General features: G+C 38.8%; 2 protein-coding genes across 2 annotated transcripts; both read right to left on the bottom strand.

Annotated features, from left to right (window-relative positions):
* Positions 1 to 7,004: 7,004 nt before the first annotated feature.
* Positions 7,005 to 15,829, bottom strand: LOC148079777 (calcitonin gene-related peptide type 1 receptor-like). Its single transcript, XM_087791450.1, has 13 exons — positions 15,705 to 15,829; positions 14,680 to 14,755; positions 13,202 to 13,352; positions 13,033 to 13,143; positions 11,723 to 11,835; positions 11,565 to 11,656; positions 11,333 to 11,459; positions 11,108 to 11,261; positions 10,961 to 11,021; positions 10,816 to 10,882; positions 9,226 to 9,444; positions 9,108 to 9,149; positions 7,005 to 8,997 (listed from the first exon to the last, which is right to left on the bottom strand). The coding sequence occupies exons 2-13, from the start codon at positions 14,731 to 14,733 to the stop codon at positions 8,791 to 8,793; spliced, it is 1,398 nt and encodes a 465-aa protein (XP_087647576.1). The 5' UTR covers positions 14,734 to 14,755; positions 15,705 to 15,829; the 3' UTR covers positions 7,005 to 8,790.
* Positions 15,830 to 16,575: 746 nt separating this feature from the next.
* fam171b (family with sequence similarity 171 member B) lies at positions 16,576 to 26,795 on the bottom strand. Its single transcript, XM_087791449.1, has 8 exons — positions 26,378 to 26,795; positions 25,261 to 25,494; positions 21,583 to 21,675; positions 21,344 to 21,502; positions 21,099 to 21,269; positions 20,539 to 20,655; positions 20,351 to 20,471; positions 16,576 to 20,286 (listed from the first exon to the last, which is right to left on the bottom strand). The coding sequence occupies exons 1-8, from the start codon at positions 26,604 to 26,606 to the stop codon at positions 18,993 to 18,995; spliced, it is 2,418 nt and encodes an 805-aa protein (XP_087647575.1). The 5' UTR covers positions 26,607 to 26,795; the 3' UTR covers positions 16,576 to 18,992.
* Positions 26,796 to 27,399: the final 604 nt, after the last annotated feature.

Raw genomic sequence — 27,399 nt, 5'->3', positions numbered from 1 at the left:
ACTAAAAGATGTTGTGGGTGGTGCCAAATTCTCGCTCCTTGGCCAGGACATTGTCATAATTTATTCATCTTTATACATCTATAATGGAAGTGCAAAGAGATGGTTCCTGATGAATACCTATGGTGCTAAAGTGAAGTCTTTATCAGGCATTTATAGCATCGACGTGTGTATAATAAATACAAATATTTGTTTTATAGTACATCTTCAGAAGAGGCTCTTTCGCAAGAATCAAATAGCATTTCATTTTTAACCCTAAATTATTATAAAGTTAGTCGTACTTGATAACATTTCATATGTAAATTCAACATTTGACTGTAAATTGAAATATGTGTGTGTTTTTGTTGGATGTGTGAAATAAATTTCTCTCTAGATTCCCTGTGCTAATCCTATCAACGACTAATCTACACGTTTGTTTGTTGGACGCATGTCTACGAGAGTTTCCACTAGAGGGCGACAAAGATTTATCAACAATATTGGCTCCAACACGCTTCTTAAGAACGAAGAAGTGAAAACAATTATGCAACAAAATCTTAAATAATTAATTTTTCTAATATATCTGAAAATATATTTCTAGTTACGATATATAGAAAGAATAAACTATAGTACTATACTGGCAATGAGCAGTCTTTTTAATCATTCTACCTTGAATCTAATAATGCCGTTCCTTTACCGCATTATTTCACTTTAATAATTCAGACACATTGGCTTTTTAAACATTAAGGATTATTATTATGTTCCATTCCTCGTGTGAGTGTTGTGAGAAAAAAAAAAAAAGTGTGAGGACTGGAGTGTGAGGGGAGAAAGAAGGCGTCGTCGTAGGAAGACCAGAGCCAAAGTTCAACCAGCACATGTTTCTGGGTCAACCTTTTTTCTGTGTGCACGTTGAAAGACTAAACACTCTCCTCACTTCCTGTCGCCCGGGCTTTGGACACATCTGTCCAGAGCCAGCAGAATTTTTAGCCACAGATGCTATTTTCATTCTTTCGGAAAAAGACAATCACCAGGTGTTAAAATAATTGTTTTGGTTCAACGTTGAACTCGTCACAGACGAACAGACGAAGCCATCGTCTAATATCAGACGGAGAAATTTCAAGAATCAAACGGAGTTTCTTGAAAGAGTTTGGCCAGTTGTTGTACTGACACATCCTCACCAAGGCAGCAGGAGCCTTCGACCCTGGGAAGACTTGGCAGCGACGCCCAGATCCTGACCAGGGTGTCTCTTGTTCTCAGAGGAGCCTCGATGAGCTTTCCCAGCTACTCCTTTTCCTTCCTGTGCCCCCCTCCAACCACACCTCAGCTCAACCTTTGCATAAACACTTCAAGCACCGTCGGAAAAGAACGGATCGTTTTGCCCATCACGCGAGAATAAACACTAAGATCTTATCACAGATTCACCCGAAGACCGAATTAATGCCCTTTTTGACAATCAACCAGTGTCAGGACCATTCATTCAACATCAACTCTTCAAAGAATATTTAACATTTATTGAATATTTTCATTTTCCTTGGGCTGAGAAATGCCGTTTTGATATCCCACCATTTTCCCAGATTCTGGGAGGAGCCGTCGCCTGGTGGCAGTCGGCCGAACAATGGCAGGAAACTGAGAGAAGAGTGAGGGAGTTCCTGTTGGCAGGACGATGCAGGAGAAGACCACGACAACATTCATCTGCACACCAGTAGGGACTGAGCTCCTTAACAATGCACGCTTTGGGATGAAAAGAAAAGTTTAGCCGACAAAGACAGTGATAATATCCTACAAACTTCCTTATCTAAAAACCCATATCTGATTTTCAATCATATACATGGTCGGGGTGTCGAGTCAATCCCAGCTGTGTTGGGAGAGAGGATGAGGGACACCCTGAAAAGGTCTCCAGCTTGTTGTTCTTATGCGATAAATATGCAGGTCTTTTATTCATGTGTCGTTTGACATCTTTGCAACCAGATATCCAGAGCATAGTGAAGCTAATGTTGTCCATTGGGATTCAATTAAATTGTTTCCAAAAACATCAGCGACTGCACAAAGAGGAAGTGCCTGGTACAGGCCACACCTATGATCATAACTGTTATAAATGTCCAGTCCCTCTGTGGCACCCATGGACCTTTTATAACCAGCTTACTGGTGATGTTAAAAGGCTCTTATTCTGAAAAGAAAAAGATGATTTTCTAAAACTTGATAAAATAAAGGGTAAAAATCCTGCAGCACTTTTAGTTGCAGGCCATACTACTTTCATATTTACAAAACTGTCTTTAACAGTGAGTATTTAGTTCCCAACACATTCATTTCCTTCAACCACGGTTTTACTGTTATTGGAAGTCTCTGTATAATATTTGCCATCAATAATATTTGTTCCTTAACTTACCTTAAATACTTACATTTTTATAGGCTACCATATACACATGAACATTTATCTACTTTGATTTTGAGAAAACCATCCAGCGGGCCACAAGAAATGACCTGCCTGGCCAGATTTGGCCCCTGAGCCTTGAGGGGTTTTTTTTAAAGAAGGAGGACAAAAACAGAGATCAACTTGCAATTAATAAAATGAATAGCAAGTTTGCAGGGCAGACCCAAAAGCTAAGAAAAAAATCTGCTCTCAAAAAACTAAAATCTAAACTATGATATCAGAATGACTTCACTTACGTTACAACTGGAACCGATTTGCAATCACTGACCACAAACTGGGGCTTAAATGAACAAAGCAATTAACAAAGATAGGCAAAAGAGACAAGTCATATGACAGGTCATGTGATTGATCATGTGGCAGGAATATAACGCTCAGATAGGCAGATCACCAGACATTCAATAAGGTAAAGGTTCAGCAGGGGCACCAGAACAAAGAGTCCTACCATCAACCCTGACAGAAATATCAAAATAAAACCCATGTTTCCTGTTAAAGACAGTTTGATAAATGTATATTTTGGTCGGCCCACGACATTGATTTGAAGATTTTGGGACTGTATAATTGAGTTTGACCCCCCGCAAAGTACGGATGCTCGGCCAAAACAAGATCTCCACTATTTGTAAACCTCCATTCATACCAGCATGATTTATAGAGAAGCTAATGTCATGGCTCGTATTTCATTGAGGACCTAATGTGCTCATCATTATCTGGTCCATCTGGGCCAGAGTTTAGAGGCAGGACTCAAAGTGTTTGCCAAAAGCCACAGAATAGTCTTGTTGCTGGAAAATGACTTACAATAATACTGATCCTGTTTGTGATGGTTGCTGATGAAACCTTTATCAGGGAAAAAGTGACATCAAGCGATTTTTTTTTTCTCTTCTCCACAATCAGATTTTTCCTGCTACACCCTCTGGAAGCTCTTTGGAAATGAACCTGGCACATGATGAGTTCATCCCAAGACCTGCAACACGAGCCAGCGTGTGACGATGAGCCGCTCAGATGAATCATGCGCGGCGACAAAATGTTCTGAGAAGACGATGAGGAGTGAACTTCCTGCCATCCCGCCCAGACCAGGGTCGCATCCATCGAAGCCGGGCCACATTTCTCACCCCAACGCTCCGTGCCGTACGCCCTCCACACCCTCCAGTGCTGCCAAGAACTCATTCTATTGTTCTCAAGAGTAAGACATCCCTCATGTGCAATTAGTGGGACCACGCCACCGCAGATGTGTGTGTGTGTGTGTGTGTGTGTGTGTGTGATGTTTATTATTCTAACAGTGAATCAGTTCTGAAGTGAAGGAGCATGATTTAGAGATTAGCTCCTTTGACTGAACTTATCACGTAGTGTTGCTGCTCTATTATCTGGAGATTAAACAAGAGGAAATACTATTCCTCTCGAAAAAATATTATTTGACTGGTAAAAAAACAACAACTATGGTACACAAATATAAATATGCATTTGTATGTTTGTTTAATTTACTGAAATCTTCATGAATCACTGTCTGTGATTTTATATCAATTTGGAAAAATACTTTAAGGTGATCAGAGTATTTAAAACAAAAAAATGCAATCTGTCATAGTAAATATTTGATTTTGGATTATTCATTCTTTAAAAAAAAAACAACAACAGCTAAATTGTGTGTCTTCAACTTGCTCACTTCACAGAATATTTATTTCGTCACTTCACCTGGTCCAGGTTCTGACAAGAAATGTTTCTCAACTTGGTTTGCCTGAAAATGTGCCAGAAAACCAAACAAAACCAACAGTTATTTGTTTGTGAATCTGTTCCACTAACCAGAGACTGTACTGTAGAGCAGGGATATCTGGCTCAATAATACCCAAAAAAGATATAGTCAAGTGAGTAGCGTGCAGAACAAAATTTATTTTATCCAAACTGTCCGTAACAGTTAATATTAGTCTTTAAGACTCAATACATCTGAATTATTTCTGTGTTTGTCCTCCTTTATCGAAGCAAATCAATATCCTTCAACTTCCTTTTTATGTTATTAGAAGTCTCTGTATAATTGTTGACACCAATGATCTAATTTTTTTATCTTATATTAAACACTGGCAAATTTGTAGCTCAAGACATGAACTGTAATTATGGAAATAAAGAGGAAGAGGAGGCTTTGGCAACCCTCAATTTTTCTTTCTACATTTTGAAAATTTGAATCTTTGGTTAAAAAGCAAACATATAATTCCTTATATTGATCTTAGGACGTTTAACGGAAAGAATGCATTAAATTAAACAAGAAGGAGCTGTCTTCCCTGCAGTTAATACAAAAGTCTGCAGCAAGAATTCTGACCTGCTCTAGTAGAAGAACTCACATTTCTCCGATCCTTAAAACTCTTCACTGGCTGCCAGTTTCTTTCCCTGCATCCATTCACTGCAACAACTCAGGTTCACAGGCCCAAGGTCAGATAAAGCCTTTCACACGCTGAGAAAGATTAAACAATCCCAGATTCCCAGCAAGTCTGTGGGAACCTGTTTGAGAACTCACACTGACAGACACAACAGGCCAGCAAGTCTCTGGGAACAGATTCTCTCTAGAAGACAACAAACTTTGGTGAATTTCCACGACGGCCACGTGCGGTGGCCATCTTAGAAGACAAGTGTTTACAGTTACTGACCAATCCTACATGTACAAATGACTAGACGCGTTAACCCTTACATCACTGATCTGATCCAGCCTTACACCCCAGCTTAGGCTCTGAGGTCTGTGGATCAGAATCTACTGATGGTTCCTGAACACACTTCCGGACAAGAGGAGAGAAATCCTTTGAGACTGTTGCTCGATCTTCCTCTCTTTCTGTGTTTGATGATCTACTGACTCCTTCAAGAAACATCTTAAGACGTTTTTATTTGTTCAGGCTTTTCCCTGATTTTCTGGGACTCCTGTGTTTGTCTTATGTGTCTTGACCTCTTAAAGGATGTATTTTAGCTGTTTATTGTTTTTAATTGTTTAAGCACCAGGCACTTTACAAATAACCATTACTTTACTCTACTTTACTTACTAATTAAAGTAAATGTATGTAGATTATTTCACAAAAAAGGCAAACTTTTTTTTTTTAATATAAAGTGTTTGTATGTAATCCTTTTCTCCACTGCAAGCATCATCGCACAATAACTTAAACTTGTAAAGCAAAGATTTAAATTGAATCATTCAAAATTAAGAATTAGAAAACCCTCTTGGTTGCTTTCATTTCCACTTGAGTCCGACTGAAACTTCCTCCACGAGGATGCAGAGTTGTAACTCATGGCCCAAGAGAATCGCAGAATTCGGGAAATACCTTGATTTCCAGTGGAAGCACGTGGAAGTCGAGGCAGTAAACAAGTGTTGGTCGTGAAACAGAGGAAGTGTTTGCTGCCCAGAAACAGGCACAGACGGATCAGGAGTTCAATGGAAGTCTATTCTTGGAAACAGGAAGTCAGTAATACATCTACTGTTGATTTTCACCCCTGCTAAAATGGTGATGGAAATCAGTTTTTAGCAAATATGTTTTTACTGTGTGTTGCTTTTATAATATTTCTGTTTGCCATTAGTTTTCTTTTAGTCATTTAGTCATAAGAATTGAAACCGAAAGAAAAGTCCATTGAAAATAAGTATTTCAATCATTTTATATTCCCGAAATATCTGTCCTTATAAAAGGGAAACATCTATTTTCTTCCAATGTACAATTAAAATCAAAAAACATACATAGTCCTGTATTTCTACCTTTTGATATCTGTCAAACTAAAATCTTGTTAAGAAGAATACTTTAATCAATAACGATTAGCATTTAGCAAACATTAGCTTCTAAGCTACTGTAGCTATTTAGCTTAAGTGTTGAGGTCCAGTGTTACAAACTAGAAGTTGAGTTCTTCCCAATTGCAGTCAGGTATAGGTGAGGAGCCAATAAAAAACAACCTGTCAGTTATATAGTAAATAAAAATAAAATATATTTCCAGTCCTTGATTTAAGAAACTATTGTTTTTCCAATATGCAACTCAAGCTAATTCTAGGTCATATAAGTAATTGTAAATTTCTCTTAAGGTAGGTCTGCATTAAAGATAACATTTAATAATAAAAATACATTTAGTTAGTTATAATTCTATTTAAGCAGGATTTTTTTTGCTGCTGTTGAATACATCAAAAATGTATATATTTAAAGTCACATGTCTAATACAGAGTAGGTTGTCTAAACAAAGAAATCTGATGGGACAACTCCTATTAATTGTAAATACAAGTGAGTGTTGCAAACATTCTCATCCCTTTGTTCTTTTATATGCCTCATAAATCAAAAAGGAAAACAAGAAACTCTTAAGTGATTCTGCAGCTTCTTTGTTTTGAAATTGATAAATTACCCATTGAGTCTTTATATGGACTTTTCCTTTGGGATTTCCTCATTGTACCTGTTCACATATACGTTTTTGGACGAGGAACAGACAGCAACACACCCTGCTTTGTCTGCGAAACAATAATCGTCACAGTAAGAAATATTTTCGAAGGTCATTCAGGAAAATCCCTCCCATACTTAAAGATGGTCACATGCAAGGAAGGATATCAAGATTTACGACTTCACTAGAATCATCTGTGAATAAACAAGAACAGACGGTTTTCTTTTCTAACTATTTACAGCTTTAATATCATAAAACAGACTAACTGACATGTTTTAAGATGATGTATCTTACAAAAACTTTCTTATAAAATGACAATCCACATGGAAATAAGCAATATTTGACATGTCTAGAGCAATAGGAAGATTCAGTTCACACATTCCACAGTTCTTTGACACATTTTAAGATAAAACTACAAGTGAGACACACTTTGGAAGACTGAAGGCTGAATCCAGCAGCACTTCATTTGATAAAATCTGTTCAAAATGTAACAAGAACCTCGAGGTCACTTAGATGTAGCCATTTTTTGGGTGACTTTATATTTGGTTTCTGGTTTTATTTGGCCATCAAAAAATATTCAGGTTTCTCTGATTACCTTCTTGTCATCCAGCCATCCTTCTTTTTTTGTGACATAATGGTCACATTTCTAGGTTCTGTTAGAAAACCTTTGAAGTTACTTACAACTAGGGGATATAATCAAAGACGTTAAGTGAACCTGTGGTCATAATGTTGTGGCTAATTGGGATATATATCCATATTTACACGCAAGCAAAAAACATATACAGTATATACAAATGCACACATTAACGTGTTTAAAACATATTTTGACTCAACCAGTTGTCCAGCATTTTGGAATAGTCACACAGTAACGAACATGTTTCCAGCATAGCTTTGCATTTCCACCATGTTTCAAAGTCACACATAACTAAGGCGTAACGGAGCTATATGTTCGTTGTTGTAACATAATTGAAGCACACAAAATAGTTCAATCAATCCTCATTCAATCCCCTTCAAATCGTCTAAGGTCAGCAACCTGTGTGGATTCACTGACAGAGACAGATTTTATAAATAAAAAATGTCTTCACAAAGAGGGCATGTCCCGTAGAGATGATGTTCCCACCGTGATGACGTTATGTTATACGGACCAACCTTCAAGTTGTGTCAGAAAAGAAGCAAAATAAATGGCATGACCAGAAAGACGAAGAGAAAAGAAGTGCATCAAAAGAATACATGAGCAAAAGAACTGTTTTCTCTACAAAATCCAATACTGATTTGATAATTCACCCAAAATTCAAACTTCGCTCATTTTCTACTCACCCTCATGTTGACTAAGGTTTGGGATGAATTTCAGAGTAGTCCATTTGTTATTATTATTGGAAAAAAAATGAAGTCCATTTTCATGTAGCGAGTGGAGGTAATCTTAATCTTTGCTAGTAATATTTACCCGGAGTACTACACTGTTTATGTAGCATGTGAGCCTTTAAGATTTTGCTTTGAACAATCTTAAAGTATAGACTTGTTAAAATGATTGATTGAATTTTGGGTGAATTTACACTAGTTATGTATTCCTCTAGTTTACAGGATTATTGCTTGAGTAATCTTGACGGAAACAAGCGTCTTGACTTGTCAAGAGTCACAGGTTAATGTTCCTTCTGATAAAATATGTCTTTATCAAATAATAAAACACATTCCATACAGTAAAAATGTATTCAACAGAAATTATAAAGTTTTTCTTTTTTTACCCTGTGGCGTCTCTTAAAAAGATGTCACGTATATCCATAACTAGTGTGTTAAAACACATATATATATATTGAAAGAAATACCAATAAAAGCTTTGGTAATAAGATTAAAAATAAGTGGTGTTTCAGAACGTTTTTGGTGATCCTTAGTTCCTGGTTGGAGAAACCATGTTGATCCTCCTTAAGGCGTGTTTGGGTTAAAAAGGAAAGCCATCCATTTTACTCCCATGTTTTTGTCTCTCCTGAATGTCAAAAGTACTTCTCAAGTCACACTTAGACAAAGGGACTGTCTGATCGGAATATGTCGGAGTAGCTCTTTCCGTTCATGTGCTCGGTGTGGCTCTCGATGCTGTAGCAACGATGCACCTCCGTGAGCGACGACGCCACGTAAGAAGCAGAGCGGAAAAAGTCTGCGTTGGCGAACGTGCCGGCGAACTGCATCCGCTGTTGGTTCCAGTGTCTCCTCAGAACACTCTGTACCTGAATAAATGAAAAAAAATTATAATAAACTGAAGACATTTTTGGTTTTAATTGATCTAGGACTTAATTTCACGATAAAATGTGGTTTTAGCTTCCGTTGATTCACTTACCTCACCATTGAAGAAGCAATATATTGTCGAGACTAAGAGACCCTGCAAGGAGATGAAAACAAAGAAAAAAAATATGTTTAACATAAAGATCTACCATCTTGAATCTACAACATCTGACCTGGAAGTGCATGAGGATCTCCATGATGTACAGGTTGATTTCAAAGGCCCAGTGTTCCTGGGGTTTGTAGGGCAGCAGGACGAACTGGATGCCCAGGAGCGGGATGAGGATGAGCGTGGCCCTCACGGCCCTCATGTAGAGACTAGACTCGGCCTGGTGGGTCACTCTCAGCTTGGTGATGAGGACACGCACGATGTTCAAGAGGAAGAACAGGTTAACCTGCAATCAACATGCTTGTGAGGATAAGTTTAGCTTAAGACATGTGTGAAGCCATTTTAGCAATGCATTCTGGGGAAGTTATAGCTCCACTTAGTGTCTTAAAACAACGTTGAAATATATATGACTCATTAACAATATTTAATTGGAATAATTTGGTTGTATTAAAAGTAACCATATTATTAAACCATAAGGGCTTTTGGCTCAGGTGAAGCTTTTTTAAACGCGTGTCTTACTCACTCAGTTACAAACGTATTCTGAAGATACATGTCTTAACAAAATACAATGTAATCACTGGCTTTGCTTCCTTTTAATCTAAAAAATCTACGGAGATACATTCTTCATACCTTTTTCCTGTCAATTATGAAAGAATATAAATAATGGATAAACAAAAATAAAAAAAAGAGCTTATTTTCAGTTAAGTTAACCCATTTTTCATAATGATGTTTCTCGCAATAAAATGTGAATAATGCCTCAATATTGATTAAAAAGAAAAAGAGAAGAAGCGTAATGTTTAATTTTCTCAGTTGTAAATTTAACTGGGCGGCAAAGCATCATAGGATGCTGTTCAGATTGATCGTAAGTCACCCCTATTGAGAGTTTTGTTGAGATAGACAGAGCCTCTCAAGAAAAGTTGTATCTGAAGTTGCAACAATCGAAATTACAGAGCACAATGAAAATTATCTATAAAATGTTCTATGACATAATTCCTGGTTCAAATCTGAGCAAGAACCAGGGTGAATACAATCCGCATGACAGTATTTTGGCGGCCCTCATCATGCCTGAGTAAAACTTAAGAACCAAATGTAAGAAACTGTAAAGCCAACAGATTGAAATTGATCATTTAAAACAATTTATTTTTACAGATCTCATCCATCTATATTGGTTCTCTAGGATGTTAAGATCAATAAACTCAGATCTATTAGTTATACCTCGAATCTCCAAATGTAGATATGGAGCCAGGGCCTTCAGTTTCCAAGCCCCTCTGCTGTGGAACCAACTACAGGCTTCAGACACCCTCTCTATGTTTAAGAGTAATCTTAAAATGTAACTTTTTAATAATGCCTATAGTTAGGACTGACTCAGGCTCTGCCTGAACCAGATTTTTTTTGTTCTGCTGCTATAGGTTTGACAGGATCCTTTCCAAACCCAACCTATACAACAATACCCTGGCAAGCTAAAAACAAACACAGGATGTCAAAAAGTGCCACAGATCAGTACCACAACAGTGTTATTGGTAACACGTTCTTTTTTCAGTATGGGTGGATGGGCCATACCTTCAATAGCATTTATATCATCTTTAGAAATTAAATCACCATTATTATGACCTCCCCTTATAGTCTAGAGAAATATAGAATTATAAATGTTACTTACTACCAGGGCCGCACAGATGGGCCCGTGGATGATGTACAACAACGACGTGTCCGAGCTGATCCAGCATCTGGAAGAGAATTCCCATATTTCATTGACTCACTCAAACTGAAATAGATGCACTCAAAGAAGTGTTTTAACTGCTTACATGTCGTTGTAGTAGCATTGGCGAGCTATTGAATGCAGCACTGCTGGGATGAGAGGAAAACCTGGACCGTAATTGAAGAATGAGTTAAAAGCAGCAACAAGACGAGGATAACGAAGACGTAAATGAATAATAATTGAAGTCGCTCACCCCACCCGAGCAGGTAATACCAGATCAGATGCTGCTTCTCAGCGAACACGGCCACGACGATCAGCGTGTGAAGGTAGATTCCCTCACAGAGCATCCAGAAGTAGTTGCAGCCGAACAAGTACAGATGGATGAAGGCCAGAAGTTTACAGCTCCCCTGTAAACCAGGTGAAGACAGGTGTCACGAGAGGGCCGTCTGACGCGTGATGTCATCAAACGTGGACGTACAGAGTCACTATACATGTGTCCTTGATTCTTCGCCACCGTCGACAACAAGACCACAGTGATGACAGAGTTCAACACAAACGACAGAAAGAGGTTTTTGTGGAGCGTGATCCTCTGGCAGCTCAGACTCCTGTGGAACACAACAAAGATGGAGCAGTTAAGACGACCGACGTTTCAATGAAATCGTCTTTTGTTTAGCTAGTCTGGCTCATTATTGTGGTTTGTATAAACTCACTTAAAATGAAAAAAGATAGCAAGTGAGATGAGCAGTGACACCAGCGAGAGTCCTTGACCGATCATGACCAGGTAGAAGTGAGTCATGGCCACCTGCGAGACAAGTGTGTTAAGTCGTTCCATCAGATGTCAGATGTTCCTCGTGTGTGTGTGGATTACTGTGCCATGATGGGTGGTGTTGACTCGGCAGTTGTTGAAGTCGGTCCACGTGCGGTTGCTCTCTGGGTGGCGCCCCCACTCTCCCGTCTCGGTGCAGACCTTTGACGCCACCTCTGTCGACAGAAATAAACTTTATGTCAACACTTATAAAATTATCTGTCTACGTGTTTCAGCTTATATTGAAACGACTTCATGTGCTTTGCTTATGAAATTCCTGTTTTTGTTGCATGTGTTGGATTTTCAGGTTCAGAAAATCCTATTTTGTCTGTAAGATATCTTTTATATTTCCATTTTAGATTTTAGATTTTTTTGGGGAAAATGTATTGGTCCCTCTTTTCTAAGGAAACATATTTGTTACAATGTATTCTTTATTTATTTTTCTATATATTTCATGCTCCTAAAATGTTAAGTTTATTTGTATGACAGTAGATCAGTGCAGTCAGAACACTGAAAGATTGCATTCAACCTGTTGAAACTTTTTAAAGCATTTAATTGGCTTTTTTTTAATAACTGAATTTAATTATTTCTTTATTTAAAAGTTGAATTTGTTTCATTAAATAATTAAATTGAATAATCTGTATATGAACAGGTTGAATGCGTTGCTTTTTAATAATAATTTAAAAAAAAGAAGTATATATACAAAATGAATGAATTTCTTTTACACATTAAGTTTGATATTCTAATTACAATAGTTCAAAAATACATTTAGTAATTTCAATATTTTTTCAATTAAAACCCTTTTACGTTTAATATAAAATATTTGCACTGTTATATCAATCATTTTGAAAATATTCATTTTTTTAATTAACTTAGAATTCAATGTTTCATGATACAAATGATTGAATTCAATCACTCAAAAAAAAAAAAAAAACTAAGAAAGTGTAAATAAATACATTAAGGGTTTACACATTTCAAATACTTTATTCAACTATTCAATATTCTGATGGCAGACTTATTAAATCGATTTATTTTAAAACATGTTTTTTTATGCATCATTTTAAACCATTCTTTATTTAAAATTTAAAATATATATAACTCTTTGGATACATAATATATAATTGTGATGTTTTCTACATTTCATATTCATTACAATTGCCTCATTTTTCTTGAATGACATGTTAATTGTCTTCCTATTAGTCAATATAACTTTTCCCTCAACTTGTTATGTTTGCTTTGTTTTGTTGTGTAGTGTAGTTATTACTGTGTTGTATGGAATAAACTGAATTAATAAAAAAAACATCTTCCTTTATTTTTATTACAGTTTTTGTTATTAATCTTAATCTTACACTTCATAGTCAACTTCATTGTACCTTTGCGGTCAAAATCGTGGAAATAGTCGGGGCAGCTCTGCTCTGCAGTGACTCCGGCCTCAGTTTCATCCCAGCACAGCCAGCCGTCCCACGTGGTGTTACACACAAGTCCTGCGAGAACACCGTCTTAGTTCCTAGCACTCATGATGACCGGCTCGGCTCTCCTCACCTGATGTTCCTGTCTTGTGGTGAGACTCCTTCAGTATCTGTTGGAAACAATGGTACTGGGCCTTGGCGATCTGGAGCCTGGAAGCCTCGACCTCACCCTGGTGAGTCTGATGCTCCTGGTTCTCATCATCAGGACTCGAAGCCAAAAGAAGCTAAAACAGGATCTTCATGTTATTAAAAAATACACTTTAAAAAAAATGGATTTGGTTTTGAAGAAATACATGTGGGTTCAGGAAGGTTCATAGCATTTTCATTTTTTTGGCATCAAAGCCGTGTACAAAGCATAAGCAATAATATAGACAGAGAGCAATAATACAATTCTATAAGAAATTAAAAACATAAAAAACCACTGGATAAGACCCTTAAATTCTGGATATTAAATAATGAGAAGAAATAAGATTATAACCGTAACCCTAACCCTTATCTGAACACCAACCCTAACCCTAACCTTAACCCTAACCCTTACCCTTATGCTAAACCTTACCCTAACCCTAACCCTAACCCTAACCCTAACCCTAACCCTAACCCTAACCCTAACTATAGCCCTAATCATTACCCTAACCCTAACCCTATCCCTAACCCTAACCCTAACCCTAACCCTAACCCTAACCCTAACCCTAACCCTAACCCTAACCCTAACCCTAACCCTAACCCTAATCTGAACACCATCCCCAACCCTAAACCTCAACCTAACCCTAATCTTTCAATATTTATTTTAGGCCCTGGTCTCTCTCACCCTTCTTTTATTCTTGGGGACCTTAAGGAGCAGCTGGTCAGCTGACCTGAGGGGCAGAGAAAAGCTCTGCCAGATAGAGCGGGTTAAGACCATTAAGATCTTAAAACCAAACAAACAACTTTTAAAATAATTTCCCCCAAACAATTTCTAACAGCTAGTGGAGGTTAAAAGGGAGTTAAATGCTGATGGTTCTTGTTCGCAAGCAAAGCAGTCTGATCCAGAGTCTCTATTCGCTATATACGCTTGATGTGTATTTGATGGTGTTTGACGATTAAAGGTTGTTCAACAATGTTCACAATCACACTCTTTAAAATGTAACTGTGCGAGATTAGTTAGAGTTTAAAAGTATTCAGGGCTCAGTGTTTGATAGAGAGTTTCAGCAAAATAAGAAAAGGTGTTTTTAGTCTGAAATGTTACATAATCAGATTATTTTGGTAATTTAAGAGGTAGTGGATTCAAGACTCTTCCTAAAGTGACACATATTACACCAATTTTACTTCCTTTTAAAATGATAAAAAACATATATACAGTTCTTTCACGACAGTTCTGCAATAAACAAGTGAATAAACATATACATATACATACACAATACAGAGAAATTAGGACCGTTCAAACATTTGAATAGTTTTACCACATATAACAGCACACTTGCTGCTGTGATTACTAAACAGATATCTTTATATAACAGAAATATACCAGAAAACTTTGGTTTGTATACTTTTTGAATCAATATTTGACCGTACCTTGTTGACGGAGAATGTCACCAGGATCAACATGAGGATCTTCAGGTCCATCATTTGCTCTCAGTCTGTAAGTAATCTTTAAAAAAAGCGATAAAAAAATTCCAGTTTAAATGCAAATCTTCATCTAGAAAAGTAAACGTAGAGAGCCAAAAAACAGCCAATATCGAAGCAAGCGATCGCTTTAACTGTAGAAATATTACTCAACTATATTCACATAAATTGATGATAATATGTGATAATAATAATAAAAAAATAGTACCTGACATAACTTTAATGTTTTTTTTTGTCGTTGACAAGCTTCAAAGTGTTTAAACTCCACGGAGAATAGAAATATATAATTAAATAATGTTACATGCAAATCCAAATATTATGCTTGATCTTATGACATACTGTGTTAGTATCAGTACACTTGTTTATATAAACTCATAGAGCAATTGATTTTTTTTTCTTATGCAAGTTTTAATCTGAATTAAATATGTTTTCTTTTCACATCCCCTGACCTTTGACCCGACTAGCAGTCGTATGAACACGACTGACTGTATATCCATGCTCTTGTTTTTATTTTATTTTCTTAATTTGTAATGGAAGAGTTGACCGTTTTGGACACTCGGGTACAGATCTGACCCTTTGCTTCCTCCGCTTCCTGTCATTTCCTTCCTGCTTGCTTATTATGCACGTTGAGAGAGGTTCGCTGCGATGCAGGGCAAGAAAGAGTTAAACAAAATAACATGTTATAGTTTAATTTAAAGGTTTGTGGCATTAATAGAGCAGGACAAACCTGTAGCTAGTACAATAATATATATAGTTATTCTTAGAGAGTATTTATTAAAACTATTTTAAATGTTAAATTTAGGATATTTATATATATTATAAATGAAAACATTGTACATATCAAATTAACCTACTTGATCTCTCAAGTTGAGCTTCACAGGAATATGTTGTCTCTGACAAATAGATGATAATATATTAAAATAAATATATCTTTGCTGATTCCTCGACATGAACAATACTTGGAAACGACATACCTTACTTGAAGAATCAAAAACAACAAACAATCCTGTGATGAAATCCTTGTACTATCCTCCACTGGTAATCCGTATAATTGTCCAGGCCGGTGCAATATAGTTGTTTGCGTGTTCTTCAAAGTCAGAACCAACACTGAGCTGATAAGACACTTGTGGGCTGAGCATGACATCATAGCTTGTGAGAGGACATCCCTAAAGTTTTTTTTCACATTGGATGAGCGATTCAGGATACACATTATGCAATACTAAATAAATTCATAATACATTTAAATACAAACCTTTATTTGAACATATTAAAAACTCAATTTTAATTTACAAATCATTCCTTTATTAGTCTTACATTACCTTGAAATCAGCTTTTTTAAGTTTAATAAAAGTAACATATATAATGCTTGGGAAAACCTTGATAATCAAATACAAAAGAGTAATACATAATAAATGAAACACAAAAATATTAATGATAAAAACATACAGCTGTGATTGGAGATGACAACAACAGTGCCCTCTGCTGGTTAGTAAGTGTGTAATTTCTTGGGTTTGTGAAATGTTTGTACTTTTAGAACATGCAACACACAAGATTACGATTAATTGCAAGATATATTTTAAAAACGAGAAGATAAATACAAGAATGCCCCATGAAAAAAGCCTATGACGCAATAAAAAACCTTATAAACATAATAATAAATTGGGTTTAGGAATTTAACTAATACAATTTAGATCGATCATTTAAAAAGTGCAATAGTAATCATAAAAACATACAATCATAAATTAAAAAGTTAGATATAACGTGTAACAGGTTAATAGAATTCACCTCAGATGAGCTACACTAGCACTTAAAGGGTTATTCAATCAGTCAAAGAATCAAAAGAAATTGTCTCAAGAAAGCTTTATTAGATAAGTTCACAAACAAAGGCAGGACTAATAACACTAGCATTATTACAGAGGGAAACGTAGAAGGTGCTCACTTGCAAAAGAAATGAAATTTCATTGGGTTATAAAAGACAGGACACAGGAAAGCACGCTATCAAACACATGGAAATCAGTACAAATACATTCAGCGAGATGAGTAGGCAGGACGTGTGTGTTTCAAGATTATTCCACACTAAGCTGCTACCTGAAGCCAAGATAGTAACAAGAGTTTAAAACAAGCCTACTGAATTGTTTAAGTGCTCTACTTGTTGCTACATTTAAAATGACTGAAAATATTGTTTTTCTTAGAAAATCAGAAAGTCTTGGCCAAAGATTAAAACCACCCGTCGAGACTTCTACCTCATTTTTATACAATCTGTTAACACAACTAAGGTTTTTTTTTTTAGTATAGAAGGTTAATCTATAAGAAAACAAATAATAGAAAGACTTTTACGTTGTGAATGTTAGAACTTAAGATGAGTTCACCCAGAAGAAGTTGGTTAACGCTATTCAAAAAACAGGCATCAACCTTTTTAAGGACAAAAAGTTTGAGATTCCACATCTGATGGCAGTTCAAGTGACGGGCACGATCATTACACTCTTTTATGGATGCAAAAGTGAGTGAGAGTTATTCCTGTGCACACGTTTATGGAGTTGATCAAACCTTGCAACCACCTTGCTTTTATTATATTAGATGACGTACTTTTTTTAAATCCATATTTGTGAAGAAACATTATTTTCCAAACAAACGTTCTTTTTAAAAGCTTTACCAAACAATCTATAATGCTTGGGTGGTCTAAGACTTTCGAATAAGACTGTTATGAAACATTTAGAAACTGGATGAAAAAAAATTACTCGTTCAAACGTTGAGTAATTTTTAAAAGATGATTCCACACCAAAAAGGAAAACAGCACTAGATACAGTCATATAAATCCACAGCTGAAGTATATACATAACAACATGGCTGCCATTACAAAGAGTGATACTTAATGCAAGGATATGAAGGAAGACTAAATGTGGCAAAATTGCTGCTCCAACGCTCAATTTATTTAACATTTTTATATTGCTGATCAGGGTTGTGCGGTTTATGTTCAATGATTATTTACACTCCAATCTGTTCAATTGTTGTGTGCTTGTTTTGAGTTAGAATAACGGCTGGTATTTGTGTAACTTTATATTAATATATATCCATACTTAAGTTTTACACCAGTTTGAGCTTCTCTGTGCTGAGGCAACAATGGCGCTATGAGCTAATGTAAACATTAGCAAACCTGCTAAGATAACGCTAACTAGCTAGAATACTGTAAAACTCGGCTAATTTACTCTAGTTTCAAACCGTTCAAAATGGTAGTTGAACTCTAACCTTAAACAATGATATTGACTTTACTTTCTAATGCATTTAGTGTCAATGCCTACTTCCTGATACTTTTCTTTCACATTTTTAGAGTAAAGAAGTGGGTTTTGTGTTCTTGAAGATAAAAGACAGAATGTTGTATATGATATTATTAAATGTAATTGTACAAATCATGGGTCTTATGACGTAAGGGAAAATACCTAGCTTGGCAAAAAGTACCGTCTTTCACACATTTTAACATTCATTTTCATGCATTCTTAAATAAATATAGACTTCAAATCTAAAGTGTCAATAAGAAAACAAATGTTTTGGTATGAAGGAAAGAATAAATGTTATAGTTGGTTATTAAACTCTGTGAGCAGCAGACATTGCTAATTTCTTCAGCGGTGTTTAAACAGTAACAAAACCAATGGTGTAGTCGTGACATATTCACACACACACTAATAAACATTCATTTTCATGCATTCTACTGACTTAAAACCATGAGTCTCAGGTGATAAAAAGTGGCAGCTTACTTTCACCTTCTTTCTCCAAAAATACATCAGTGTCCATCTTTGGAGAGTTGAAGTAAAATATTTAGGAAAGTTTATTTAATGACGAAGGAGTGAATAGGAGCGAATGTGAAAGCTTCGGGATGTTTGGATATTCTGACAGGCATTTATGGTGAGGATAAGTGCACTACGCACGTTCGCCAGCACTTTTTCTTTGACAAATGTGCCGCTTTTAATCAGAGCAAATGATCTCAGGCAGAAAAAGAAGGCAATGCTAGCACCAGGGAAGATGGAACATCAAGTTCACATCCAGCTGGTGACTCGGGAGTGTGTAGGAAAGTGGTGCACGGAGCTAATGCGTGTCGTTATCCAGCAAGCTAAATATTCTTTGGCAAAGTTGTACGAACACACCACTCAATACCAACAATGCCGACGTGAGCAAGAGTGGAAAGGAGTTGAGCGACGGGATGGAAACAGCTGTAGGAGGATGACGTGGATTCAAGTCAAGCATTCATGAAAATGCTACTTTCAGTTTTAGCTTCTCTTACTCAGATGTCGCCCATCTCGCACATGCTTGGCACTCCTTTTTTCACTTTTGCCCTTTTCCCTCACCTTCCTGAGTCGCCTCGGCGGAGGCGTCCCCCTCGACTCACTGTCCTCTTGAGCGCTGGAGGTATCCATTCCATCCCGCTCCTCAGGAATGTTGGGGATCGCTCCGCTGCTTCCATCTAAAATGTTCCTGAGGGAGAAGTCTTCTGGGGTGCACGTTGCAGTGTTGCCACTCTCACTACTGCTTAAATCCGGGTCTTCGTTGTACCTTCCTCCTCTGCCGTGAAAGGGAAGGGAAGAGGCCCTGATGGACGGTCGATCTCGCTCTTGCTCTCTGATGCTGTGCAAAGGCTCGTTCATGTCCACGCCGGAGTCCAGGCTGGTGTCGTTGCTGCTGTGTGGACGATGGCGACCCTGGAGCTCGATGATGGAGTGGCGGACCTGGGCGGCGGGTTTGCCATCGAGTGACACGAACCAGGCCCTGGCGTGAGACTTGCCTCTTGTCAACTCGAGCAGGGTACGCTCTGAGATTCCCTGCAACTCACTTGGTCCTCCATGTCCACCGCTGAAGCGCTCCATCCCAGCAGCTTCGTTCAGAGTCCCCGGTACCGAAACAGATGACTCTAGGAGATTGTTGTAGCGCCCCCATAGGTTGGGACCTGGACCCTGCGGAGGAGTCTCCAGAGGTTGTGGGTCGTCTTGACTGTTGGTCTGTGGACTGTTTCCATCTTGAGAGTGATGGTGCTTGGGCAGTGTCTGGGTGTAGGTGTCTTTGCTCCCGGGCTCAGAATCGTACTCACCACCATTACGGGGGAAAGTGTTGGATTTGCAGCCGGACATCTGCTGCTCCTGAGAAGCGAAAAGGTCAGAGGCCTGGATTATGGCCACTGGCTGGTTACAGATGTGAACCAGCTTATCCTGAAAGAAGTTAGTCTCGGAATTCAGGTTGACGCTGTTCTGTTCCGACTTTTCCCGAATCCTGGCCACCTCTTCGCTGTTGATGTAGTGGGACTGTTGGCCTTTCATGCGCTCTGAGGACAGGTTCTCGTACAGAGGAGCCGACGGACGGCCGCTCGGGTCCTCCACGTAGATGTTGAAGTTTGCCTTGTGCCTCGGTGTCGATAGGGTTTCACACTGGATGCTGCAGGAGGCCAGGCTATTTTCTCCGTGATGAAAAAGCAGAACCTCCTCCATATGTGTGGAGGTGGTCTGGTCTTTTTTCAACACGGTGAGTTTAGAGAATCTGGCTTTCCTTCTCCTCGGCTCACGATGAGAACGTCTACAGTGCCATAAAACAACACATCAGTCGTGAAGGTTTGCACAAACTTCCCTGATTCTCTTACCGGCAGTGACACAGCATCAGGCAGAAAAACCCGATGACTACGACCAGAGTTGCGCCCAGTAACCCCACCAGGAGATACGTTTGATAGGACATGAAGTGGAAGAAGTCCCCATATCCTTGATCTGAAAATGAAAAATACAAGATGATTAAAAACAAAAAAATCCCGATTTGTCAAACGAATATAATCACCATTTGATGAGGGGAGTGGCGCAGCAATCCAGTTGCCGAGATGAGAGGCAGTGTAGGTCCAAACCAACTCTTCCCGAACTCTGGTCACGATTCCCAAGCCCTGATTCTCCCACGCACCTTCACAAGAAAGACAAAAAAACCCACTTTTTTTCATGGCTTTGGGGAAATGTACATGATCTGATGCTTATTGCACTTGCTACCATCAAAAGTACATAGAAGTTTTCTACGGATACTGATGATGTGTTTGGTGAAACTACCTCCTAAAGTGGTTTGATGCATGTGACGGCTGGTACACCCGAGCAGTGATGCAGTTTATTTATAATATCTATATATTTAAGATTATGAAAGACAACGCCAAAACTAGCTTTTTGTTATCAGCTGAGTTTTCAGGAAGGGCTTTATTTAGTCTAGGGAAAAAAAGGTATACTCTTTACTATGTGAGCCACGACAGTAGAATTGGGAACTGTTCTAACACCATGTAAGATTGTATATATTGCCATTTTAAGGGTTAGTGTTTACGTGGAAGAGGGAAAGCATTCTCTGAGAACCACATTTCTTACCAGTTTTCAGGTTGAATGCCCAGGCTGGAATGGTGTCAGAGGCCTGGAGATGAGAGTTGTGACCCAGAGGGATGCTGACTTGGATCGGGCCGCGGACTTCGAGCTCCTCTCCACCGGAGTAGAGCAGGACACTGATGGCTACCACGGGTTTCAGCTCGACGCTTGCAAGAACTACACACATAGAAACAAAGCACACAAAATAAGTTGACGGTTCATAAAATGCAAGTGTTGATATTAAGGCTCACCGGATTTGTTGAGGATGACCCCAGGGGTGCAGTTGACGCAGTCCCTTGCTAGCTGGTACTGAGGAACTGTCAAGTACGCAGTGACTGATGAGATGTTGCTATTATCAGAGTTTGTCAGCAGATTCTTGGGGAATTTCACCATAGGCTGAGATGAACTGTCTAGAGGTAACAAGGCGTTGAGGATTAGGTTGCAGGTAACGGCTGATCCGTTAATGTCAAAAAGGAATCACAATACTTACCAGGCAGCTTGGCAGTGATAAGGACAGAATCTTCAAACAGCCAGATGTTTCCCTGACTTTGAGGAAGCAGCAGAATCGTCACGCTGGAGAAGACTGTGGAGAAAGTTAATATCTAATGATTTATCATTGATTTAACAAGGAGTTTCAAGTCTGCAAGTTTAACTATATACAGAATGTATTTAAACAAGAAAAATAATAATCTTCAAGCAGGTGATTGATAAGTTTTACTTTTATTTAGTTTTTATTTTGCATTATAACTTCCCGTTTCTCCATTCTTATCCCATGAGCTTGACTAATGGCTCACCGATTGAACCCATCATCCATCAACACCAGCACTATTTCAACCACACAGGATTTCCTGTGTTGAAAATTGACTGTTCGTTATCTTTTAATGCCCCAGTGCTTTAGTCCATAAGTTATATTAAATATTTCCTAGCTAGTGTTTCTGTTCAATTTTCAGATTCGCTGTCCGTGTTTATTTCCTAGTTTGTGGACATTTACTAGGAGATAATAACCTCGATATTTGACTCAGTCTTATTCAATTGTAGGAAACGAAGTAAATAAGTAAGTAATGATTATTTCTAGAATGCCTTTCTAGACCAGGGTCACAAAGCGCTTTACCAATCACAAACAATACAAAGTTAAAATGTATCCTTTAAAGATCAAGACACATAAGACAAACACAGGAGTCCCAGAAAATCAGTGAAAAGTCTGCACAAATAAGAAGGTCTTAAGATGTTTCTTGAAGGAGTCAGTAGATCCATCAAACACAGAGGGAGAAGAAGATTGTTCCAAAGCTTAGGAGCAACAGTCTGGAAGGATTTCTCTCCTCTTGTCCGGTGTGTTCAGGAGCCATCAGTAGATTCGGATCCACAAACCTCAGAGCCTGAGCTGGGGTGTAAGGCTGGATCAGATCACTAATGTAAGGAGGAGTATGACCATGAATAGATATGTAAGTAAGAACTAGAATTGTAAAATTGATCCGGAAAGAAACCGGCAGCCAGTGAAGAGTTTTAAGGATTAGGGAAATGTGAGTTCTTCTACTAGAGCAGGTCAGAATTCTTGCTGCAGAGTTTTGTATTAACTGCAGGCGAGACATCTCCTTCTTGTTTAAACACGAATATAAACTGTTACAATAGTCTAAACGAGAAGACACAAATGCATGGTTCATGGCAAGCTCCAGATCGTGTTGTAAAATAATTTTCCTAAATTTAGAGATTTTTCTCAGTTGAAGGAAACAGTTTTTGGTCAGTTTTCTGCAGTGTTGCACTAGAGACATGTCTCTGTCAAATACAACACCCAAGTTTCTCCCAAGGAACTACAACCCTGGAACCTTATCATCAGGAGCAACAACCAGAGTTTCAGTTTGGTCCACATTTAGCTGCAAAGTGTTTTCATTCAGCCATTGTTTGATTTCTAGCCAACAATTGACTAAGCTGCATTAGAGCTGGATGTCATCACAAAACATTTGGTAGTAACATCAGGAAATCTCTGAATGATTTTACCCAGGGGAATCAAGTACTGCAAAAATAATAAAGGACCTAGACGGACTCCACACAACAGATCTGCCGATTCAGACCTCATTTGATTGGCAGATAAACTAAAACTGCGCCCAGAAAGGTAAGATGAGAACCACTGTAACACAGACCCAGACAGTCCCACTTCATCCCTCAGTCTTCTCAGCAGGATCTGGTGATCAACTGTGTCAAAGGCTGAGGACAGATCCAAGAGAACCACAACAGTGTATTGACCCAAATCAGCCGACATCATGATATCACTGTGTCCATAGAGTGATGTTTGCGGAAGCTGGACTGAAACTTCTCATGGATGCCGCTCTGGTCCATGAAGAATGACAGGCAAGTTTAAATGCATTGGGAAAACCCCTGTGGGAAGGGAGAGGTTTTAACAAAGAGCCTACAAGGGTAGGACGTCTGACGATCAAGAGGAGGGTTTCATCTTGTTCACCAGTGCTGAAATATCAGCCAGCGTTACAAAGTTGAAGGAGGACCACTATGTGGAGACAGGCTCAGTGACAGCAGGGGTTCCACACAGAAGTGGAGAGATTTTCTCTTTGATCAATTTCATTATGTCAGTGAAAAATCTCAACAAAGCATTGCTGTCAGCTTCACAGAAGACAGGGGTGGTTGGAGCAGCAGGACACGAAAGAGAATTTATCGTGTCAAACAGCACTTTGGTTTTTTTTTCATTTGTTGTAACCAGTTTCCGAATGTAATCAGATTGTTTGTTTTTTCTACTTCATTATCCGCTTGTGTCTCACCTGTACATGGAGTTGTCCCTTTTCAGTCTGTGAGAGTTAAATGACAATTTTAATTTAATATTTAATATTTTTCTAACACTCACAAATGCTATCCCCAAAATGTAGGGTTAGCTTGCCTGGCTTCTAAAAATAAGGGTTTTGTTCAGAAGAAACTGTTTTGTCCCATTGACCATCATTGTCCGGACGGCACATTTTTCAGAACTAAATATATTTAAAGTGTAATAATAATAATAAACATAACTGCAGTTTTCAACAAGTAAATATCTTAACTATTTTTAGCTAGGAAAGCACAGGTCATTGCAGTTTGATTTTGTAGTCATTATTTGAGGTAGAAAGGTGACTAGCCTTCTCCAGGCTAGTTTGGTTCTGTTTCAGTCTGTCCAGGCTCAAAAAATGTGAAATATGTACCTGTCTGTGGTGTGAAATAAAGATGTTTCCTAACCTACCCCAACACTGCTGTTTTTTTGTTCTGAATTTGCAACTCTATTTTAAGAACTCTCAGTTTAACCAGCAGGTGGCAGTCTCGAGCGTGTATCTTTTTAGGGCTCACTACCAGAACAAAGGGGAGGAGTCTAAGAAGCTCTCATCTCTCACACATGCTTTTTTCTCTTATTAACCCTTCCATGTCTGGGTGTTGTCGCAGAAAAACCTGCTCAGTCTGAGTCAGAGGATGCCAGTGAGCAACACAGACAATAAATCCCAGAGAGCGCCCCCTTTGTAAAACATTGGTGTCGCTCACATCCCCCCACCGCCTCCCTGTGTTTGAACCAGGACAAAGACACACAAGCCAGAATCCAAACGCTGCTGTAGAAAAGAGTCTTTAGAAGTGCAGTGAACAGATTCACTCCAACGTACAGCCAGAACATGAACCGCTTCATACAGACTCAACAGCATCTCAGACGCTTCATTAATCTATAATGACCATGAATAATGCAGCTGCAAGTTGGAGAAACACAGTCGCTGTAAATGGGCACTTACACATATTGTCTACTTAGAGGAAATCCTCATTTATTTTCTCCCCAAATTAAGTGTTTTAAATGTCTTTCCACCAGCCGTCTGAAAGCTTTAACGCTCTAATTTGGTTTGCTCTTGACTGTCCAATCAATATGTGGAGGTGAGATGTAGGTCGACTGTGAGGCCCCCAGATTCAGTTTCAATCTGCATCAATTGACCTCTGGTGTGGGGGCGACCATGGGTGAGACGTATGGCAATTCGGTTTGATTGCACCTGAACCTGTTCATTTGTAGCTTTAGAAAAACTTACAAAGATTTCAACAATCTGAAGATAATTCATTATTTAACCAAGAATTGGGATCGTAAAGGTTTTTTAAAGAATATATTTAGATTTATTTTTAATAATGAGTAGAATATATGAATTGAGTTCGTAGTCCGACTACTCACTTGGTCTCTTGGTGGTGCTCCAAGGAAGCGGGCTGGGTACGTAGCCCTCCATCTGGCCCACCAGGGTCAGACTCAGCCCGGGGCTGTACAAGACCCACAGAAGAACTTCACCCCCCGCGCCGGTCTGTGCCGTGGTCATCACTGTGTGATTGACGCACAGACGAACTGTGGCTCCTGGTAGGAGTTGACGGGTCACCCGATCCCTCACCAGGACCTTGAGGGAAAATCCAGATTCTGCCGGAACACAAAACAACCTCATGAGTAGGCAGAGATATAGCATAGCATAGATATAGTACATTATTATAATATATAAATAAGCTTAATATGATAGCTCCAAAACTCGTTCTCACCAATAAACCATGAAGAATCTTCAAATAATATGTGGATCCAGATGGTGATTTGAAACACCACCTAAATGTAATCTGTCTTTGGTTCCAACATTACGATTGCCTGGCAATAGTATTGAAATAAATGTTGCCGTCTGGACAAATAATAACAACAATATTGTTTGTTTCGTTGCATCAAGTCTCCCCTTGTACTCAGTTAGTATTCAAGACACCACAGCCTCCCAGTACGAGCCTCACAGCGCCAGCTTATTCCCTCAGTGACCTTCTCCCACCATGAAAAAGTGATGAGGCCAGCACAGCTGACTCGGCATGAGAAGGAAGTAGGGATGAAAATAGGACAACTCTCCAGTTCCGGTTTATTAAAAAACACACACACACACACAAACAACACACACAGTATCACACCCCTTTGTTATTAAGTTAAAAGTAACACAACACAGAGTGAAGAGCACAACAACAAAGCAATCACATGGTCTTATTTGACATAATTTAAGAATAAATAGTAAATATATAGTTTATACTGTATATTATTCTCCTTTAATGGTGTAAGTGCGACTTTTATTCCTGGTCTGCGTGTCGCTGTTTACATTTTAATTATGTTTCAGAAATTGTGTAAACAAATATAGGTGAAATGATGTCATCAAGACAAAACAAACAACAACCAGCATCCTTTTTCTTCCAAATCCCAGCTGCCTCATCCGACCATGACTCAGTCAATGCTGCTAATTTACATTTTTGGGGGAACAATGAGCGAGTCAGCGAAGGCTCACCTGCTGTGGCGGCGGCTGAGCTCGGGGGTCGCCCGGGAGTGGTGGGCCAGGCGCTGGATGCATCTCGCGGCGTGGTGCTGAAGCCATTGTCCCCGGGCGCGGAGGGAAGGAGGCCCCCGGCGGCCACATGCCCGGCTCTCACCGCCTCATCCAGGCAGCAGATCAGCAGCAGGGTCGGCAGGAGGAGCAGCAGCGGCGGCGGCGGCGGGGGGCGTTGAGCAGCGGGCATGGCGGGAGGGGGAGCAGGCTCTCAGACATAACGAACCGAAAGCAGCGGGTGATCTTGGAAGAGGGGAAACTACGACGTCCAAAATTGACTTCTCATCGAGGCCTCGTCCCTCTTCTCGGTGGTTTTCTGAGCTCGGGAGGAAGAGGAGGGAAAACCCAGGGGACGCAAGATGCGCTGGTGCTGAGGCTGGGCGTGTGTGGGCGAAGATCCTCTATTGCAGTATGAACGCTCACTCTGGGCCGAACACAAGGGGCGCTGGAGATGTCGCAGGGAAATCCTCAGAAACGACACAACAGAAAAATAAATGCCAAAATGTATTCATTAAATTAATTGTTTGCAGTTTTAAAATTAAAACCCTATAAAAATGTTGTTGTTTTTTGTCTGAAATCTATTCCGATTTTTAATATAAAAAAGATGGTTTTAATCCAAATAATCGCTTTTTAAAACCGTAACAATCTATAGCCCACTTATAAAGTCATTGTTTTTCAAATATAAATCTTCGTTATAAACAGATATTAAACAAAACTATGAATAGCACCGCTATTACACAAGATGGAAAAATTTTCGACAGAGTGATACATCTTACTTATTGTTTTTCTTTGCGCGACGCCGTTACTTGACTGGTCATCTCTGTTGTTAAACTGAAACCCTGGTTCGCTCATGGTCACAAAGAAACGTGCACATTTGCACGTTATGGATCATTTTTATTTAAATACAACTCGTAACTACGATGCTTAGAGTAGACAACATGTCTAATATAAAAACAACCTTTATTCGACTTTTAAAATAACCC

The sequence above is a fragment of the Callionymus lyra genome, chromosome 5, assembly GCF_982586985.1.
Source record: "Callionymus lyra chromosome 5, fCalLyr1.hap1.1, whole genome shotgun sequence".
Taxonomy (NCBI): Eukaryota; Metazoa; Chordata; class Actinopteri; order Syngnathiformes; family Callionymidae; genus Callionymus; species Callionymus lyra.
The sequence above is the reverse complement of the archived record's forward strand: the minus strand, read 5'-3'. Positions and strand labels throughout refer to the sequence as shown.

What these genes read in the sequence shown, in the direction of transcription:
- LOC148079777 (XM_087791450.1), bottom strand. Translation starts at nt 14,733, where the DNA reads ATGATGGACCTGAAGATCCTCATGTTGATCCTGGTGACATTCTCCGTC. An exon ending in ACACCACCCATCATGGCACA is followed by an intron (nt 11,657 to 11,722) that starts GTAATCCACACA and finishes CTTGTCTCGCAG; the next exon opens with GTGGCCATGACTCACTTCTA. An exon ending in ATTGCTTCTTCAATGGTGAG is followed by an intron (nt 8,998 to 9,107) that starts GTAAGTGAATCA and finishes TCATTTATTCAG; the next exon opens with GTACAGAGTGTTCTGAGGAG.
- fam171b (XM_087791449.1), bottom strand. Translation starts at nt 26,606, where the DNA reads ATGCCCGCTGCTCAACGCCCCCCGCCGCCGCCGCCGCTGCTGCTCCTC. An exon ending in TATCACTGCCAAGCTGCCTG is followed by an intron (nt 21,503 to 21,582) that starts GTAAGTATTGTG and finishes TGTTACCTCTAG; the next exon opens with ACAGTTCATCTCAGCCTATG. An exon ending in GCCACTCCCCTCATCAAATG is followed by an intron (nt 20,472 to 20,538) that starts GTGATTATATTC and finishes TTTCATTTTCAG; the next exon opens with ATCAAGGATATGGGGACTTC.